Source organism: Protopterus annectens, chromosome 1.part0, assembly GCF_019279795.1.
Source record: "Protopterus annectens isolate FY-2018-M chromosome 1.part0, PAN1.0, whole genome shotgun sequence".
NCBI lineage: Eukaryota > Metazoa > Chordata > Ceratodontiformes > Protopteridae > Protopterus > Protopterus annectens.
This window is the reverse complement of record NC_056725.1, coordinates 507,771,314-507,793,296: the sequence shown is the minus strand read 5'-3', so window position 1 is coordinate 507,793,296 and position 21,983 is coordinate 507,771,314. Positions and strand designations below refer to the sequence as shown.

The 21,983-nt window shown below is 41.6% G+C and overlaps 1 protein-coding gene across 2 annotated transcripts in view; it reads left to right on the top strand.

Moving 5' to 3' along the window:
• Positions 1-21,983, top strand: part of AARS2 (alanyl-tRNA synthetase 2, mitochondrial) — a 1,016,815-nt gene that overhangs the window by 767,784 nt on the left and 227,048 nt on the right. For both annotated transcript variants that reach the window (XM_044060935.1, XM_044060942.1), the window contains one exon: positions 8,911-9,019. In XM_044060935.1, the coding sequence (XP_043916870.1) occupies positions 8,911-9,019 (109 nt within the window). The remainder of the gene's footprint in view (positions 1-8,910; positions 9,020-21,983) is intronic.

Below are 21,983 nucleotides of genomic sequence, written 5' to 3'. Positions count from 1 at the left end.
CTTTTGGAGAAATCTATACCAGAATGAAGTAGTTCTTCATATGGGAAGGCAAAGAAGCATATAGTGCCACCAAAAATATTTTTATTTATGAGACTTGAGTGCACCAAAATCACTGGCCATTCCTCCTATTCTTGGACCACTGGTGGATGCTTTCTTAGCAGTCTCCTATGTACCTGACTATCTGACCTCTGCACCTAGGATTACATATAGGTTCTACATGGTGCAAGACACTGAAAATTACTTATGTAGGAAATTAGTGGCAGATCCAGCAGTAGTTATCCATGGATCCAGTAAAATGGTCTGTTAGTTCATTCTTCTAACACCCTTAGTAATGACAAAGCAAGCAGAGTCATGGACAGATTTGGGAAGAAGGCCTATATGCCTGCTATACTAGCTTTTAGAGCTGACAGCCACATATGACCAAATTTCAAATGGCTGTGCTAGACCACTGGGGAGAGAAAAGTGGTGAAGTGTCTGATGACAAAGGTAGAATAACTAGAGCTCTCTGACTGCTAATCAAATGACAAAGTACTCCACCAAGTGTGGTTATGATCTTGTGGATGCAACACTCAGGGCTGCAGCAGCTGCTGGCTTTGTTATTAGGAGACGTCCCTGTCTTGAGACATCAGTCCCTGTCAGAGGACATGAAGGCGCAGCTCTTTGCTTGTTGTAAATATATGAGCCTTAATTGTGTAAACATATCCCTTCAAATCTGGTAATTCCAAGCCACTTTGTTCTATCGGAAGAATTAACTTATCCTACTTGACTCTTGCCCTCTTCCTTCCCAGATAAAATCCTTTAACTCTTTATTAATTGCCACCCGCAACTTCTGTTCTGTGTATAAAACTAAAGGGACTAAAAACATTTTCAGTGCTTGCATCTTGCTATCCATATCCATAAAACAGAGCTTCCAACTTCTAAGTTTTTGTATTGTCTTTTTAGTCTGTCTCCACATATCCTTAGCTGCCATAACAAAATCATTTTTAATCTGTACTCCTAAGTACTTCCTTTTATGCTCCCATAGATATGGGTATTGCTGAACCAATTTGTGTTTGGGTACATAGTTTACAGTAATTGCCTTGTTTTGTCTTCATTAATTTTGTATGCTGAAAAGACGTGAAATGGCTTCAGAATGTTCCCCAACACTGAAATGCCTTTTTCTAGTTTTATCAGGTACAAAATAATGTCATCTGCAGATAAAGCCAATGTTTCTTGATTACCATATTAATTATATCCTTGAATTTCCGAGTCCCTTATTTTCCTTTCCAGTGATTCTAAATATAATTCAAATAACAAAGGGGAAAGAGGACACCCCTGCCTGGTTCCTCTGCTTAAGCATAATTCCCAGATAGGAGCCCCCACTTTAATTTTCACGTCTGAACCATCATATATCCTAATCAACCTTATTATTTTATCAGTGAATGCAAATACTTCCATTGCCCTACCTATAAAATCCCAGTTTACTCTGTTGAATGCTTTCTCTGTAAGAAGACCCACCAACAACAATGGTATTTTCTTACATTCTGCTTCCCTCTGGATCATCATTGTTCTATTAATGTTGTCAATGTTTGCCTCCCCTCCACAAAACCACATTGATCCATATTTATCGATTTTGAGATCACCTTTCACATTCTTTTAGCCCTTATAGACATAAACACTTCGTAATCATGGTTTAGAATTAAAACCGGCACATATGAAGCAGAATCTGATGGGTCTTTACCATATTTAGTTACTAGAGCCACCACAGCTCTCTTCCAGGATATTGCTGCTTCTCCTTTTAAAATACTGTTAAACAAAACCTTCCTGATGTTTATCACTTTCTTCCCTCCTAGCTTCTAAACTTCCATAAGAATGCCATCTATTCCTAGAGATTTTCCTGTGGAATGGCTATGCATCACCATTTTTATCTCATCTCCTCTTATCTTAACTATTTGTGACTAAGCCTCATCTGATTCTAACCTTGTCGTTTTTAATTCTTCCATTAACCATTCCGTTTGTACTTTTTCTTGATTCCACATTTCTCTGCTTTATACAGATTACCAAAATATTTTTAATACGTCTCCTGGATATCTGGTTATTTTCCTAGTTATAGACTACCTAAGCTTGGCAACAACCCTTTCTACTTTGTTTCCTGAGCCGTTGTGCTAAAAGCTTTTGTGCTGTGGAGTTATGAAAAAAAACATTGCTTAACGGCAGTCTTTCTAAACTCATGCATATTATCAATGTAGTCCCTTATTTTCCCTTTAGTACTCAGCAGTTGTTCCTCTTCTTGTTCTGTGATATTCCCCCTATTCTGCAAAACATTTTAACCTTTGTCAGTTCCTCTAAATAATTTGTTACTTCTTAACCATATCTCTTTTTCTTTTATTTCTACCCTAAATTTGAAGTCCACTTTCATTTGTTCCACTTCCTAGTTATTTTTTGAAGAATTTTCTATCTTCCCTAATAATTCCCAAATAATTTCCATTATCCATTCCTTAAATTCCTCTCTTTTTAATAGATAGGTACGAACGTGCCAGTGTCTCATTTTTATTTCATTACCCTGCAGTTTTATTTTAGTTATTGGTGCATGATCTGAAATAATTATTGGAAGCTTATCAAAACTTTAAATTAAATGCACATGTTTCTGTAAAATATGTATTTGTGTAGCTTACCCTAGTTTTTGTACAGTGGGGAATAATGATGTAAATTTATCTCTGAGCTGCTTCTATTCAAATATTCCATACCAAATATTTTCATACATTTCTTCCAAAGTCAGCCCTCATTTGTTATATTTTCCTTTCTAGGCCTCCCAAGATACATCCTCTCTGTTGAAAATCAAATTCCACTCCCCCCATAAGTAACATTCCCTGCAGAATGCTGGATTAATTCTCCCAGAATTATGTTAAGTTACACTGTAACAGTTTTAGGTGGAATATAAATGCATGCCAGCATAATCTTCCTCCGTTGCCAGTAGCCCTTACTGTTACAAATCTACAATTATCTTTTTTCCTCTATCACCATTGGAGCTCCTCCAGCAAGTAACGTAAGTACTCCTCTTTTCCTTTTTCCTACATATTCCACCGAATAACCATCCTGAAATCCTTTCTTTATCAAATTTACATGTTCATTTCTTTCCAAATTTGTCTCTTGTAGCTTAGCAAGTTGCAGAATGCCTTTTCAATATAGTTCACTACTCTTTCTTTTTTGTATATACCTGTGAGACCATTTGCATTCAAGGATAATATGTAAAGTATTGCCATTATGATAAGAAGTTATTATTCCCACCTTTTATGTATAACAGCTTTTTTAAGTCTAGTTTCAGCTTTTGCGTTACAAGCATAAACTAATGTTTGGCAGGTTGATTTTTTTTATACAGTTGTTTCTTGTCATATCCTGTTTTAACTATGTCACATCTTACAAGACTTTTTATTTTAAGGAAAACCCTCAAAAACACACCCCTATAACCTATTCACTAACGCAAATCCACAACATTATGTACATCTTCAAATAATGACGTTTAACCCTCCTAATAGAAACAATTGCCCCAGATTGACAGCTACACTTACAAGTTTGACCTGACTTATAATGAAGGCAGTCCATGCCAAGACACATGGTACAACCTGTGCTTCTTCTTACCTTAAGTGCTGTCTGTTTTGTCTTATCTTTATTCCTCTCCCGGATGTAGAAAACTGCTTGAATGCTTTCAGAAAATATTATCTTTTAGCCATTGAAAGAAAAGAGTATTCCGTTTTTATTGCCCCCTAGCAGCTTGTCTCCATAGAAACATGAGAACCACATACACAGTTGCCTTTAGCTACAAGCTTCTCATGTTGCACTGTGAACATTTATTTGCTAAATGAAAACTTTTTCGTGCATTCATTGTCCTTTTATTTACTCGCTTCCCCTCAAAGCTTGTTAGATCAAGTCAAGGGTCTTAATACAGTTATTCCCCTACACAAAAGTAAGAAAAAAAATATCAGTGTTACTTATATCATGCTGTTTTGTCCAGGCTTTCTTCTGTTTTTACATTGTAGTGCCTACATGTCTTAAAACTGAAGAAGAAAGAAGGAAGAATGAAGGATAGGGGTAAAAAGACACCCGTTTACTTTAGCAACCCTATTGTACACAAAAGTAACTGAAAAAGCTTCACTTTATAACATCCAGTGCAAGTCATGTTTTATCAAAAACTGTTGAGAACAAAAACTGTTTTACTTACAGTTACCTTATTTCTTCCTCTTCTCCTCTCCTTAATGCTCTTCCAGGCATTAATGACATGAAGTAGGGCACATGCTTTAGAGTCCCCTACAAGTTTAACTTACTCAAAAAAGTCCAATATTTCCTGGTTTTCTTGTTCTTCCATATTTCACAAATGTTACTGAATCTGCTTCTGTTTGATAGCTCACTCTTTGTTGTACAAACTTTTGTATTTCATCCTTAGCATGTTTTGCATGAAAAAATGACTGACCCTCCAGGAAAAAGTATTCTGAAGACAGCTGGGTATGGCAGTTTGAATCTCACACTTGGGTCTCAACATTCCCTGATTGCTGGAATAAATTTACTATTCTTCTTCCTGGTGTACAGTGAGTAATCATTTTTCACAAACACTCTGCTGTCTCCATTTTTAGTACTTTGTCCTTCTGCCACAATTTTGGCAGAATCAACTCTTTCTGCTGGTAGGATTGCATCTTTACTATTAAGGTCTTGGCTGCTTTTTCATTCCCAGGTTTGGTGCATACATATGATGTGCCCTTTTAGTTAACAGCTTCTGCTGTGTTGTACCGATCCAGTTGCTTATTTGTGTATTCATAATATTAATACAGTCTGTTCCTTCCAGTTTCTCTGAACAGAAAAAAAATCTCAGGTTTTCCTTACATGCTGTATCCTTAAGTCTACCATTTTTTGAATCATCTGTTCTTGAGCAGTCTCATATTCAACCAACCTTTTCTTCATTTTGACCTCTGATGTTTGCATTTTATCCACTCCTCTGAATATCTGTTTAAAACGTCTTCCATTTTTCCCAGGCTTTTATTTGACTTGATATACTCTGTGTTTTGTTTATTTTAATCAGCTCTGGGCACATTTCATTTGTTTTGTTTTTTCTCTAGATTGCTGGAAGTCATGTCTTGCACCAAAGCTGGAGCTTTAACTGCTTTTTGCTGAACAGCTGCAAGATTCTTCCCAACCAGTGTTTTCTCCTTACCTTTTGTGATTTATTTTCTTTCACCTTGTCTAAATGTCTTCTTTGCTGGCATTCACTAAGTGCCCTTACTAGCCAGTAAATTTACTCAAAAAGATAAATTCGCTGACTCTGTTTTCTGAGTTTCTGATTTCACACTGGGAAAGCTGAAATTAAGTTATCCGGCATGTTATAAAAGGGTTTACACCTAGTCCTGTAGGTTTGTTGACAGTGCCAAAGTGGGGTATTGTATCAAATACTTTAGTCAGAATCTAAGCAGATGGCATGCACCATTTTCCCCTCATCCATTGCCTTGTAACCCTTTCAAAGAAGCCCATCAGATTTAGTAAGCATGACCTTCCTTTGACAAAGCCAAACTGGGATGGATTCAGTCTCTAGACATCTCCTATGTCCTTGTTGAAAATTTCCATGATAATTCTTTCCATAGCTTAGCAAATAAGACTAGTCAAACTAATGGGTTTGTAGTTTCCAGAATCAACAGAACCTCCTCCCTTATGAAAGGAGATGACTGTCGCAGACCTCCATTTGTCTGACACCAAGCCTGTTTTAAAACTATAGTTAAATAATGACTCCAGAGGTCCTGATAAGTCATATTTTTAGGATGTTCAGGACATGTCCTATGATGTTATTGGGGCCCACTGAGGCCATGGTCTTGGCTTTGGTGAATACAGCCAGTACATGTTTCCTAGTTATAGCTGGAGAGATAATGCTTGAGAGCATTTTTTGGGGAATGGTTGGGGGTTTGAGGGGGTAAAGTTGGAACTGAATTTGTATGCTAACAGGTTTGTTTTATCGCTAGGCTCCGTGAATGTGGCACCATTAACCAACAGTTCAGCACATTGCTGTTTGCTGACCTTGAGGTTTCTAATACAGCTGAAGAAGGCCTTATAGTTACCTTTCACCTGGAAGGATATCTTAACCTCAAAGTTGCCTTTGCTTGCCCTGATCAGCCATCTTAGTTGCCTATTTAGTTTGACAACAGAGTTTTAGTCTTTATGGGAATTACCCTTCCTGATTTTTCCCATAATGTTTTCCTCTTGTTGTATATCTTGTTTAATTTGGGATGCTGCCAGAACAGATTGTTTCTGGGCTTAGTCCTGGGCTTTCTTCTGTTAGGTACAGCAGCCTGTATGCAGCTATTGACATGGTTGTACAGAGTTTCCGTGAGCAACTCAGCACTGGCTGCTGTGTTCTCGTGGGTTGGAGAGGCATTGAATTTTGATAAACCATTGCTTAATAAAAGGTAATTTGCCTTGGAATAGTTCCTAACTGTTACTGGTTTTAGTGGGATTACAGAGTTGATTTTGAAGTAGTCAGATTTATGGTCGGACCTTACAAGGGAGGATGAGATGTGGGGGTGCTACAGCATTCTCCCATGTTTGTGAGCATGAGGTCCAGTATGCTGGAGCCTGTAGTGGTCGTATTCACTATTTGGTCAAAGGTGTTTGTATTTACGAAGTCCAGGAGTCTCTATACGTGTAGATTTGTAGCTGTGTATGATTTGCAGTCTATAGAGGGGTAATTAAAGTCTCCCATGAGCTGGGTGTTAGGATGGATGGTAAGCGTCTCTTGTAGGTCCAAGTATGCATTGTGAGCTTCTTGGGACATTGAGAGTGACCTATAGCTGGCCTAGGATATGGTATGGGATTTTGCCTATGGTGTTCTGCACATTGAGGAACTCCCAACATATCATCCTGTTTGACCACCCTAGAGGTTTGCTTGTTATTGAGGTATAATAAGACACTGCCACCTTTAACTCTTCTGTGCAGCTACTGGTCTGAAAGTGTGGAAAGCTCTGAATCCTTGAACTGCTGGGGTACTCTCTGCTGCTTTAAACTATGTCTCAGTAACTGCACAGATGTCTATATTCTCAAGTGTGAGGAGGGGTTGAAGGGAGTGTAGGTTTTTATTTAGGATCCTGGCATTGAACAATAACTCCTTGAGGTTCAGCTGAGTTTATTTCTATGTCAGTAGGTTTGTCACTTTGGCATTGCCTCAGAAAGGCACTATGCGGATGGATAAAGTTTTATCCATTATTTGAAAGCCTAGAGGGGGAATGTTGCAGACCGTACACTGAGGTTTACAGATGTTGGTGTATCACTAAAGTATTTAAATTAGGATAATATTTAAAAGCCTGCTGACTTTTTCCTTTCTTGCTGTGTATGTGACAGCACTCGCTAAGTTCTTCACTGGCTTTCAAAGCCAGTAAAACACAATGTGTTTTTGTTTTTTTCTTTTGTAACTGATAGTACTCCCAGTGGGAGTGGGTGTACACTAGGGTTCAGCTCTGAGCCCACTGCTGTTCAAACTAGTGATGGACTACATTAGCAAACAGGTTGGAGGGGACAGATCAACAAAGCTGCTGTATGCAGACGATGTGGCAGTACAGGCAGACTCTGAGCTAGAACTTCAGCAAAGGATAGGAGAATGGAATACAAATCTGAAAGCACATGGGATGAAACTAAGCACAGATAAGATGTTGGTAATGATAGCAAATTGGGGAAATCGGAATAAGCTGAGACTAGAGATAGAAGGGAAGATAGTGGAACAGGTAAACAGCTTCAAGTATCTGAGAGGAGTGGTTGTGGAGAAGGGTAGTCTGATTGCACAGGTCAAAGCTAGAATCAGAGGGGCTGCAGCCAACTGGCATAGAGTATCAGGTGTAGTCTATGACAGAAGAATGTCAAAGAAGCTGAAAAGTAATGTGTACAAGACAGTGGTGCGACCAGTACTACTGTATGATACAGAAACCTGGGCAGTAAAGGCAGAACTGTTGAAGAAGCTAGAGGTGATGGAAATGAAGTGCCTGAGAAAGGTGGTAGGATGCACACTGCGGGACAGGCGAAGAAATGAGGACATAAGAGCAGAAGCCATAGTGGCTCCAGTTGCAGAAGAGATCAAACAGAACAGATTACGGTGGTTTGGGAACGTGTGTAGAAAAGCAGAAGACAATCTGGTGAGGAGGATTTGGGACAGACAGGAAGAAGGTAAGAGGAAGCGAAGACATCCACAAAGAGGTGGATGGATTGTGTGAAAGAAGATCTGTGGCAGTCAGGCATGAGTGTTGAAGAAGGCAGGAGTGTGGCACTGAATCGAGAGAGTTGGCGACAGTTAACACGATACCCCGACCCCATGTAGGAAAAAAAATGGGAAAAAGGGGGTTGATGATGATAGTCTATGGAATAGAAAAGACTCCATGCACTACAAAGAGTTATGATGGGGTCTCACCAATCATAACCTGTTGTTGTGTTCTTGACATGGATGCCAAGATTCACCTGTTGAGCTTCGCTCTCGAGGTGAATTTCTTGATATCCATGTCTCAAACACATAACATGGTTATAATCTGAGACCTGATCCTAACCTGTTATATTTTCTAAGGAATTACTTAACATCTATTGAGCTCATCAGATAAGTAATTTTGAATTGGTCTATTTTAATTATACCACTTGTGTTGAAATGCATTGTGAAATACTGCATGCTTTCCCCCCACTCACACTCAAATCCATTGCAGTTTTATTGAGTCTGTATTACAGTGAGTAGTAAATGTGCATGTGTGTGTAAGGATCAGCACTTGTAGCCTCAGTCATTCCTAGTAGTATGCTTGCTGTGTATTTACTTGGTGTTTGCTCTTAGCCCAGGCTGATAATGTTGTTTCAGAAATGTAAAGTTATAAAGCCTTATTACCATTTGTAACTGACTTAAGTTTTTTTTTTAATTTTTACCCCTTGCAGTCATTTACTGCAGACTGGAGCAATTGAGGATTTTGTTGTTGTCTCTGAGCGACAGCTGGTGCAGGGTGTAAGTCGTATTGTTGCAGTAACTGGCCAACAAGCAAAACAGGTAATATTTTAGAACTGTCTGTGAAATATGTAGCATTATTCAGTTAAAATGCTGTCTGTGTCATCATTTGCTCTTTTGTTTGTACATGGGTAAACCTTAGCAGGATTGAATTACAAGACCAAAAGCTTACCTGACCTGAGAACTGTCAGTATTACCACAGTACAGCATGCATACTGGAGTTTTACATCATGGTTACAAAAATCTCACGCTAAGATTAGTAAATAATGCTGTTCTAGTTTACATTTAGATATGTTTAAATGAAAAAGGATTAACAAAATTACCTTTACTAGTCATTGCACACCATTTCAGCCCTGGTATCTGAGCAGCTGTTATTAACTTAATCTCCAGTACTTCAACCTTAACTTTGACCTTTCGTCCAGCACATACTCTAGGACAGATACTCTCATCGTCATCTTCTTTCGGCTGTTCCCGTTAGGGGTCGCCACAGTAGATCACCTGTTTCCATTTCTTCCTGTCCTCTGCATCTTGCTCTGTCACACCAACCACCTGCATGTCCTCTCTCACCACATCCATAATACTTATCTTAGGCCTTCCTCTTTTCCTGTTACCTGTTAGCTTCATCCTTAGCATATTTTTCCCAATATACTCAGCATCCCTCCTCAGCACATGTCCAAACCAACGTAATCGTGCCTCTCTGGCTTTGTCTCCAAACCTTCCAACCTGGGCTGACCCTCTAATATACTTATTCCTAATCCTGTCCACCCTCGTCATACCCAGTGCAAATCTTAACATCTTTAATTCTGCCACATCCAGCTCAAACTCCTGCCTTTTTGTCAATGCCACTGTCTCCAACCCATATGACATAGCTGGTCTCACTACCCTCTTGTAGACCTTCCCTTTCACTCTTACAGGTACTCGTGTGTCACAAATCACTCCTGACACTCTTCTCCACCCACTCCATCCTGCCTGTACTCTTCTTCACCTCTCTTCCACACTCACCGTTACTCTGAACTATTGACCCCAAGTATTTAAACTTATTCACCTTCACCACCTCTACTCCTTGCATCCTCTATCCTCCCTCTCATTCACCACATATATTCTGTCTTAGTCCTGCTGACCTTCATTCCTCTTCTCTCTAGAGCATATCTCCAGGGTCTCTTCCACCTGTTCCCTACTTTCACTGCAAACATCATAGTCCACGGGGACTGCTGTCTGATCTCGTCTGTCAACCTGTCCATCACCATTGCAAATAAGAAAGGGCTCAGAGCTGATCCTTGATGTAACCCCACCTCCACCTTAAACGCATCCGTCACTCCCACCGCAGACCTCACCATTGTCACACTACCCTCGTACATATCCTGTACCACTCTTACATACTTTTCTGACACTCCTGACTTCCTCATACAATATCACAACTCCTCTCTAGGCACCCTGTCATATGCTTTCTCTAAGTCTACAAAAACACAATGCAACTCCTTCCGACATTCTCTGTACTTCTCCATCAACACTCTCAGAGCAAAGATCGCATCTGTAGTGCTCTTTCCTGGCATGAAACCATACTGCTGATCACTAATCATCACGTCCCTTCTTACCCTTGCTTCCAATACTCTTTCCCATAACTTCATGCTGTGACTGATCAATTTTATCCCTCTGTAGTTACTACAGCTCTGCACATAACCCTTATTCTTAAAAATCGGTACCAAAACACTTTTTCTCCATTCCTCAGGTATCCTCTCACTTTCCAAGATTTCATTAAACAATCTGGTTAAAAACTCCACTGCCATCTCACCTAAGCACCTCCATGCTTCCACAGGTATGTCATCTGGGCCAACAGCCTTTCCATTCTTCATTCTCTTCATAGCTATCCTTACTTCCTCCTTGCTAATCCATTGTACTTCATGATTCACTATCCCTACATCATCCAACCTTCTCTCCCTCTCATTCTCTTCATTCATCAACCCCTCAAAGTACTCTTTCCATCTCCTCAACATACTCTCCTCGCTTGTGGCTATGTTTCCCTCATTATCCTTTATCACCTTTACCTGCTGCACATCTTTCCTAGCTCGGTCCCTCTGTCTAGCCAATCGGTACAGGTCCTTTTCTCCCTCCTTAGTGTCCAACCTTTCATACAACTCTTCATATGCCTTATCCTTAGCCTTCGCCACCTCTCTCTTTGCCATGCACCTCATCTCCTTATATTCCTGTCTACTTTCTTCATCTCTCTGACAATCCCACAACAGATACTCTACAAAAGGGAAGTTTCACAAAATCACTCCTGCTTTGTGGAACTTTACTGGGTTGTAACCCATCATGCTTCACTTGTGTTTTTCAGACAATGTGTTTGCATGTTGTTGATCACCATTTTGTTAGTTTTCATAATCTTTTTTAGTGTATGTAGTCTTTTCATTATCCTTTAGCTTTCACTGTGTCCAGTGTTTCTGTAAATTAAAATGTATTTACGTTTTGTGGACTGGGTTACTCCCACTAGGCATGGCTTATTTTCAGGGTAGACCTGTAATGGTATTCATACTGTGTAGGGATAAATTAATGGGAAATCGGAGGAACTTCCACTACTGTTTTCTAGTTGCATAGAGAATGAGATGAGAAGATTGCTAAGGAGGCAGAGGCAGCTTTAGAATTATCTGAGGCAGTGCAAGAGTCAAGAGAGTTGGGGTGTAATGTAATTGTATATGTGATGGAGGACTTTCTGCTCAGAAATTTAGGGATCTAAATACAGTAGCAAGTTCCTAATCAGCAGCATCAGTGGTAATTTCAGAGGTGCTGAATGAAAGAGTTAAGAAAAACACTGCTGGCAGTAGAGGAACAACCCAAGGTGACATTAAGAAGTCTTAGCAGGCACCCTGCAAATGGTAATGTCGAGTGTGACCGCAAGGGAGTATTGGAGTTTTGACAAGGACAGATGACTTGAAGCGGAAGGAGCACAGTCCACACAAGATATGACAGAATGGAGACAGCAGTTAGATTAGTGTTTCTATGGGAAAAATCAGTTATGCATATGCTTTAAGTAGTTACTTTGTGACATTTCCTTTGAATAAGAAATGTTTTTTTTTGTTTAATGAAAGTGTAATGGATACAAGTTTGTAGAAGCAGTTGTGAGATTTTACTTGCACTGAGTTGCCTTTGAAGGGAGGAATATGCAAGTGTGTTTTTTCTGAATGGAAATACTGATGAGTAAGGCAGGCATTTGTTGTAAAGTTGCTTACCGTGCAGTGTTGTTGCTCTGAAGTCCAGGACATACAGATTAGTGGGGATCAAAAAAGGGGGGGCATAGGAAGAGGAGTATGCAAATTAAGAGGTACAGGCTATTGAGTTCAAAGAGGGGTATGCAAATGAAGAGATACAGGCTATTGAATTCAAAATGAGATGCAAATAAGGGTTTACTTAAGCAGTTCCCATTTTGTTGACTTCAGGTGGCATGATCATAAACTGTACATTTAGAGGATGCATTAGAAAGCTGTTGGATTGGTCCCAAACTGACAAGAGATGTTATATGGATGTTGGCCGATATGTATGACCCACAGACTGGATCTAAAGAAATGTGCGCACTTCCTACACCAGTACATACCAAGGGATGCTCTCCCTCCATAGACGGGGTTTTCAGTTTGTACCAGATATACCTCCTGTGCTACTGCTTCTCCAGTTAGGAAGCAGACAAAAACAAACCTAAGGACAGACGAAAAGAAAAGGAAAAAGGAAAATGTAAAGAGCGAGTCAGAAAAGAGGCAAAACAGGATCAGAAAAGTCCAGGAAACGTTCTCTGGATCTGACTTTGTCGACTGGACAAGATCCATTTCTCTAGTCAGCTTCTCTTCTCCTTGGCCCTGTTTCTGTCCAGATCCAGTGAGACCAGAGTTGCATTACCCTATAATTCAAGAGCGGAGAAACTCAAGACCACCTTTGGTGGTTTCTTCTACCTGGTCATCAAAGAGCCCAACCGAACAAGACATTGACAGGATGATGCAGAAGTTTTGTCAGAATGGAAATCCAGCTTGTCGTTCTCTCAGTGCTGTCCTCTGGGAATGTACCAAGTATTGGTCCAACTACCCCACCTTTCATTTCTCCATTCCCAGTCTGCCCTTCGGAGCAGACTACCCTGGGTCTAATTTGCCCCAGGATATCTTTGTTAGAGACAACAGTTCAGACTACTTTGACAGCATCCCTTTCTCTTTTGACTCCAATACTTTTGGATCTGGAAGGGACACTGAGCCCAAGTGTCTGTGCCAGACTTTGAGGGGAAGGGTTGGCACTGAAGTTGTCTGAGCTGTCCCTATCCCTCGGGGCCTCTGCATTCAATAGCTTGGATCCAGAATCAGCTTTGGGGTCAAGATCTATCAGCACTAATGCATCTTTTTCATTTTTGGTTAGGAGGAGGCCTCTGGAGCCAATTGTGAGTTTGGCCTTCGAGACTTTTGAGAGGGCCTTGGTTATGCTGAAGGACAAGGCACATCCATCCAGCTTGGTTTCATCCGAACCCCAACAGGATTCTGCTGCTTCTTCCCATTACTCTGTCAGACAGGGACAGTCAGTACCACAGGCTTCTGAGACTCAATGCTATATTAGCTCCAAGTCTGATTCAGAGCCTTCTACTATACCACAAGAACCAGTTCATAAGAAACATATGTGCAAGTGGAAGCACATAGACTCATAACCAGAGTTTTTCTTTACTGTAGACATGGATTTAGGTGAAGGTTTCTTTAGATCCCCCTCTGAAGATGTCTCCTTTGGTGAAATTCTTGAGTTGGTGAAAGAGAGGGGAATGGTACACCAAGAACCCTTCAGCTGATGAGTCCATGTTCTTAGAATCCTTTGGTTCTGGCACAAAATCGTCCTGCATAGTACCACCCATTGACCACCTTACTGACCACATAGCTCAATGGGCATGGAAGGACCTGACTTGGTGGAACCAATTCCCCAAAAACCTGACAGGATATTAGCAGCCCCAAAAGGCAGGAGGCATGGGATCAAATCTTCACCGTTGGGCGCTATGATGGTAGCAGTGGCCACCGAAAAGGAGGTGTTGGAAGAAAGTTCCTCAGTACATCCCCCAACAGCTATTCTAGGGCTACAGACAGATTTGGGAAATGGACTTGCGCTTCAGCGACTTCTGCATTCAGCACTGAATTTATTTGGTCCATGTTTCTAGATAAAAGAGAGACTTGACCAAAGAGTTTTTCAAGCCTCTCTCGGATGGACTCCCGGCTTTCTACCCTTTAGTTTACTTCCAATATAGCCATGCATCTGCTTTCCAGTGCAGATGACGACATGGCTAGGGTGGCAGGCACCAGCATCACCATTCGTCAGCATGTCTAGATGTGTCTTTGCGATTTTGTGGAAGGCTTTAAGACATCCTTTATTAATGTCCTCTTTTATGGTTCCACTCTGTTTGGTCTTAAGGTAAAAGATATAATAACCAGGTGTTAGCAAGATGGGTAAAACTCTTAGTGCAGTAGAAATATATTTTTCTACCCCACAGAGACCCTTTCTAGGAATCTTATGGCTGAAAAGATGTGGTTTCACAAATCACATAGTTTTTATCAGGACAGCCCTGGAATTAGATCTTCTCATGGCAGAGGAGGTGGTAACTCCAGTGGACGTCACCCTAGAGGCAGAGGAGGACTGTACAACCAGGGCTTTCAGTCCCTTCTCTGAGCAGCTCTATCCGCTCCCCTTTAGAGTTGCTCAACTAATGCACTCTGGAAGAAGTGAGAGGAAGCTTATCTATGCATCCATAAAGCCTGACAAAATGTAACAGCTTCTTAGGTGCTAAGCATAATTTTCAAAGGCTATTCAGTTCCTCTTTCCTTTCCTCCAGTAAAAAAAAAAAGTTCCTGATGTTCCACCCAGTCACTCAAAACTCACAGCAGCGGAAGTTTCCAAGCTGCTAAGAAAGAGTCATCCAAGCAGTCCCCAAAGACCAATTAAAGTACGGAGTCTATTTGAGGTTCTTTTTATTACCCAAGAAAATGGGACATCAGACACATTTTGGATCTGAGTCCTCTAAATCTGTTTGTAAAACAGACAAAATTCCAGATGGTCTTGATTCAGTCCATTTTGCCTGTACTGAGGAAGGATAATTGGATGTGCTCCACAGATCTCCAGGAAGGATAAGAGATGTGATCAAGGAGATTCCTCCATTTCCAGCTGGGAGCCAGTCACTATCATTTCCGAGCCCCACCTTTCAGTCTCACCACAGCCCCCAGGATGTTCACCAAGATAAATGCAGTGGTGACAGCACATTTATGCCTGTTAGGCATCGAGATTTTCCCATATCTTGACAATTGGCTCCTAACTGCTACCTCCAGGAAGCTACTGTTACACCATCTGGACCTTCTGTTCCACTTAATGCAAAATCTTGATTACACTCAATCTACCCAAAAGCCACCTAACCCTAACAGCAGATAAAATTCATTGGATGCCACCTGGACTCAGTACTACAGATCTTCAGCCTTCCCCACTTCAGAGTAATCTCTCTCTGGGTCTCACAGCTGCACAGGTACTTCATCATCATCCTACTCTAGGGAGGTTAATTTCTTTGGCTTTTAGGTCTGATGGCCTCTACAATTTTAATTATCCTACTAGCCAGATTTTACGTGAGAGTACTTCAGTGGACTCTGTATAGTCTCAAAGCATTCATCTGCCTCACTTGAAAATTTGCATCACTGAATTCTACGGACAACACATCTCCTGGTGGGTAAAATCTCCTTCAGTGACAAAAGGAGGTCCATTCCAAATGGATCCCCCCTATGGCTGTACTAACTGCAAGTGGCTTCCTTAGGGGGGTAGGGCATTTCAAAGGAAGGGCAGTCCAAGGTACTTGGTCACATCTAGATGTCAATTTTCACATAAATAATCAAGGCGATGAGGGCAGTCCTCCTAGCATTGCAGGCATTCCAGGATATCCTTTCCAAGGGTGTGATCTCCATACAGACAGACAACATGGGCTTAATCTGGTACTTCAACAAACGGAAAAATCTGCTCTTGTCTCCTTTGGTGAGATCTCCATACAGACAGACAACATTGTCATAATCTGGTACTTCAACAAATAGGGAAGAATCCGTTCCTGTCTCCTTTGTTGAGAGGCCATGACAATTTGATAGTGAGTAATGTCTTCACACTGTTTTCTGATAGCAGTGCAAATACTTGGGACATCCAATATATGAGTGAGCAAATTGAGTAGAACCATCTTAATGCCTCAAGAGTTGTCTCTCAATCCAAAAGTGACAGCCTTGACTTTCCATCACTGAGGCCAACCTTTCTGCGACCTGATTGCATGCTACCTAAAGAACAAGTGCAGCAGTTACTTTGTTCTGATTCATCCCCAGGGATAGTCACCGAGGGATGCTGTGGTCCACAGTTGACACCCATGTCTTTTCCTCCATTGCCTTTAATGAACAAATTCTTCAAGAAAGCAAGAATCTGCAAGGCCAGTGTGTGATCCTCATTGCTCCTGTGTGTGTTGCCCCGATAAACATGGTTGCCCTTCCTGTCGCCTCTACTCGTGCATTCTCCATGGATGTTGGCTCAGTATCCAAACCTATTAACACTCTTATCTGGATTGCTGCCTCTGTATCAAAGATCCTTGAAATTAACTGCTTGGTTCCTCCAGTTCTAACCTTAGCCACAGATGCCAGGCTCCCAACATCAGTTCAGATAATATCAGATTCTCAAAAGCAATCCACTAAAAAGATTTACCACAGCAAATGGAAGAGATTTTCCATTTTGGCTACATCAAAAAGGTTTAGACCCCTTTTCTGCTCCCAGTCCTTCCATAATAATATTCTTGTCCGAACTTTTCCATACTGGCTCTACATGTCCTTCCATATCACTATTGGCATATTCTTTACAGTAGGGATTCCCTGCCAAGAGCATCCCAGTGTCTCGCCAGTATACCCAAGTCTTTAGGTTGTAATGGGTACACCATACATCTCACATATGCGTAGGGCATAAAGGTGACATCCAGATGTACCATCCGTAGAAATTCTTTGCCCTGTCCAAACTCCATCTTCTGTATGTCCGAATGCTTGTTCATTTGCTGGTTGCTAGACTGCTTCAGATAAGTGCCTCATTGTTTTTTTTTTTATTTTTTTATTAACGTTATCTTTGTTTTGCCGTGTTCTAGTTGTTGGTTTCATGTCATCCAAAATGGGGAAATGCCAGTGCAAGAAACAGATTCCCCAAAAAGATCATCACAGGCGCTGTTTGTTCTGTTTAGGCATGTCGTACAGCCATATATCTTGTGAGATTTGTCAAGCTTTCATCCCTAAGACATTGCATACTCTGCTTTCTTCCCTTGTGATTTACAAGAATGAGTGACTTAAACTGTTGGCTAAAGACACTATGGAAGGATCTTCTTGGCATGAGGGTCATCTGTCTGCAAAGAAAAAGATCAAGAAAGCTCTGTAGGATTCTTCGGCTGTTCTGCCTCCACCGGACATCTCTCTTGAGACTGGTGATAGCCTGGAGGATCATCCTGTTTCCTTTTTGGATTTCTCTGCCACAACTGCTTCTGTGGCTGGCATAGATCAGATTCCTTGCAAGTCCATGGAGGCCTTGCAGTCGTTTGCTTCAGATATTCACGAGGAACCACGGCTGATAATTACCAAAGGGCCTAAGGCTGTTCCTCCGGTATTAGTCAGGGAAGAGGTTTCGACTACCATTAGAGTGTCGTCAGGAGTCAAAGCATCCTAAATTGTTTAAGGCTAACATCCCACTTAAAAAGACGCAGAAGACTAAACACATTTTGCCTGCTCCTAAAGAATGGCAAGACTTCACTGAAGGCCTGTTTAATGCCCTTATGGCTCTGAAGCCTCCACAGGGAGGTTTTGTTCCTGCTCCTCCTTGGTCTTCTACCCCTCTTAAGAGCCATACAGAACAGGATTCTGCTGATGATGATGATTCTGATGAAGAGTTACTTACTTATTCTCAGATTCCTTTCCCATTAGACTGGTTCTGAGGAAGAAGATCCTATCAGTCCTGAATCTCCTTTTGAAGAGATTTCTTTTGGTGATACTATTTGCAGTATGATGGAATTTTTCAAATGGGACTGTGCTCAGGCGTCTGATGTTCAGAAGAAGTACTATGAGCTTTTGCAGATGGAGTTTCCTAGGCCCTTTGTTGTTTCCCCTGTTCTTGCTACCCTGCTGGATGCTTTTTCGACTGCCTCTCAGGCTCCTGATTCCCAGCCTTCTGCTCCTAAGAAACTGATAGGTTTTATAAAGTGCCTGATGACTACAGGTTTCTTTTTAAATGTCCTTCTGCTGACCCTTCTGTGGTGTCAGTGGCTTCTGATAAGCCCTCCAAATTGTTTCCTTCAACTAAGTTACTTCCCTCTGATAAGGATAGCAGAACCGTGGAGAGGCTAGGTAAGAAGGTGTGTACTTGTGCTACCCTAGCCTTTAGAGCTATGAACTGCCAGACACACATGACCAGGTATGTCTTGGATCTTCTTTGTCAGGCCTGTCAAGTCATTTCAAATCTTCCTGATTCTGAAGGGAAGGCCTCTGCTTTTGCCTTGCTAAAGACGTCCTCCCTGTCATTCAATTAAATGCAGCTGTAGGGCTGCTGCTTTTGGATCTGTTAGGAGGAGGTATTCCTGGCTTTGACTTCAGACTTTGTCTAATGATATCAAGGCTAAACTGATGGATGCTCCTCTAGATAATAAACATTTGTCTGGTACTGCTGCTACAGAGTTGTTTACATCCCTGTAAGAAAGGGTGTAAGGCCTTATAGGAGTTGAAACATATTTTTGTTTCACCTGTTCCTAAATATCAGAGGAATTAGATCCTAATGAGCCTGCCTTTGTTCGTAAACAGTCTCACCCTCCCCTGAGGGAAAAGGAGGTGGTAGAAGGGCTCCCCTACTAAGGCTACCCAAACTCCTCCTTCTCAAAAGCCTCCTTTTCCTGACAAATCAGGTGTTGTCTGACTATCCATGCCCGGTTCTTCTCATTTACTTTCCTCTTTCTCTACGTCTTTCCCTGTCCCTTCCTTTTTGTTTACAGATCACTGAAGACCCCTGGGTTCTTTCCATCATTCGCCAGGGTTATTGCATGGTTTTGGAATCCTCCACCCCTTTTTTGAGCATTCCTCAGCCTCCTGAGGAACAACTGCCCTTTTTTCTAGAGGTGCTTCAGGACCTGTTTGCTCAAGGAACAATTCAAGAAATGCCAACCCCTCAGAGGGGAAGGGATTTTATTCCAGACTGTTTTTGGTCCCCAGGAAAGAAGGCACCTGGAGCCCGATTCTGGATCTTTCTCATCTGAATACCTTTTTGAAGGTCCCTTCTTTTCAGATGCTGTCCCTTCAAACCTTGTTTCCTGTGCTACTTCCTCAGGACTTTCTAGTTTCTCCTGGATCTCAAGGATGCTTATCTACACATTCCTATTCATCCCATTTTCAGGAAATGTTTACGTTTCTCTATTGCCTCCTGCATTTTCAGTTCTCTGCTTTGCCCCCTGGCCTTTTCATTGCCCCAAGGGTCTTCACCAAATGCCTCACTGCTGTGATTGCTTTTTGCAGACTGAGGGGGATGCAGGTCTTTTCTTATCTGGACAACCTACTTATTCAGGCCTCCTCTCCGGAGATATTACTTCAGCATTCGAATGTTGCTATTTCTCTTCTGCAAAGCCTATGGTTTACTGTAAATTCCCAATAGTCATTTGACTCTTTCTGATTGCTTTCTTTCAGTCCCTTCTTCCTCTGGCTTCAGAAAAGCCAGGGAGTTTCTAAGGGCTCTGGGTTTCATGCCTTCATCTATTCCTATGCTCCCTTTATCCAGACTCCACATGAGAAAGTTCCAGTAGTTTCTAATGTCAGTTTGGCTTCAACATTCCTCTTCCTTTAGATTTTCTAGTTTCTGTTCTTCCATGCCTCGAGCTGGCACTTCACTGGTGGATTAGTCAGTTGTACTTCAACCCAGGGCATCCTTTTCAATCTCCAGTCCCCTCTCAGAAACTGTTCACAGATGCCTCGTATATGCAGTGGAGGGGCCTCCTTTGGTTCCCTGAAAGTGCAGGTCCTTTGGTCTCTTTGACAAAAGAAAGACCATGTCAGTGTTAAAGAGATGAGAGTTCTTATTCTGGCTATTAAGGCTTTTCATTCTCTTCCTTCCAGGGCCACTCAAGATTCTCACAGGCATTACCATAGTGATGTGGTATGTCAACAAGCAGGGGGGGGGGGCAAGGTCTTCTCTTCTATGCAGGTTAGCCCTGCATGTTTGGGATCTGGCTATCCAGTATCAGGTAACCCTTCAGGCATTGTACATTCCCTCAGCTCAGAACATAGTGACAAATTCTCTGACTAGGTTTGTAACACAATCCCATGAGTGGATGCTTCACAGGGATGTGTTTCTGGACATTGTCCACCAGTGGAGTACTCCTCAAGTAGATCTATTTTCTTTCCCCCTGAACAGGCAGCCTCCTGTGTTTTGTGCCAGAGTCCCATGCCCTCTGGCCCGGAAGGTGGATGCCCTCTCTCTTTCTTGGAAGGGGATGTTTCTTTATTCCTTCTCTCCCCTTTCTCTCATTCTCAAAATACTATTCAAGATAAAACAGGGTGCTCCCAAAGTCTTGCTGGTGGCTCCCTTTTGGCCCAGGCAGCATTGGTTCCCTTTTGATCTGCATCTAGCCAAGGACAATCATCACAAGTTACCTCACAGGGTGAACTTGCTCACACAAGACAAGGGATCTCTCATCCATCCCCACCTGTCCGCTCTTCAACTGACATCGTGGGTGATAGGGTTTTGATCCCCTACAGACACCTTTTTATCTGAGGGTGTGATTTGAGTCCTGCAGGAGGCCAGGAAACCCACTGGTAGGAAATCTTACTTATCCAAATGGAAGAGGTTTTCTGTTTGGTGCCTTTCTCATAACCTGGATCCACTTACTGTGGATGTTCCTTTGTTCCTCCCTTATTTATGTAAATTGCTCAATGCTTGGTTGGCATATTCTTCTGTTAAGGCCCACCTTTCAGCTATCTCAGCTTGTCTGCCTTTGATTCCCCCTTTAGCCTCTAGATTTGAGGCCAAACAGCTTCTTAAAAGTGTCCTTCACATTAGACCTCCGAGGAGACCAGTTTCTCCTTCAGGGGACCTTAATTGTATTCTAGAAAAATTGACTTGGGCTCCTTTTGAGCCTGCTGCTTCGACTTCCTTATAGCTTTACTGTTGGAACACTGTTCTTCTTTGGCCTTTACCTCCACCAGACGTGTCTGAGCTGCAAGCCCTTATGGCTGTTCCTCCTTTTTTAGTTTTCCATAAGGACAGGGTGTCCATGTGTACTAGTCCTTTTATGCCTAAGTTGGTTAATGAGTTGTCTCTTAATCAGTTTATTAATTTGCCTTCCTTTTTCCCTTTTTTGCAGTCTGCTAGTCAGAAGGTTCTGCACAACTTGGATTTGCATAGACAGCTTAGATGTTATTTGTATAAGAATAAAGCTTTTCATAAAGCTGAACAGCTTTGTTTCATTTCATCCTAGGTCTGTTTCCAAGCAAACCATTTATTGTGGGATATCTAAAGCCATTTCATTTTGTTATTCTTTTAATGAAAAGAGCATTCCTTCTTCTATTAAGGCTCTTTCTACTAGTGCTGTGGATTTTTCTGGTGCCTTTTTCAAGGGTTTGGATACTATTTTTATTCTGGAGGCAGCTACCTGGACTTCTTTGCATACGGTTTACCAAGCACTATAAGCTGAATGTGATTTTTAGGGCCAGAGCTGGCTTTGCCAGCGCCATTCTCCATGGCTTCCTAGAGGGCTGTGCTGGCCCTTTCTCCTTATAGTCTTCTACCTGTGCTATTGTACTCTTCCTGGTTTAAAGAATACTGCAACAGTGATATGGAAGGACATAGTACAGTTGTGTAAAATCTTACCATAACAGTAGATGGTCTTCTCTTCACTGTTGCAGTATTCACTCCTTCCCTCCTCCCCTTGGTCCTTTTTCCTTCTGAATGTGCTTGTTACCTACGAATAGCCTTGGACTGGTGTTCC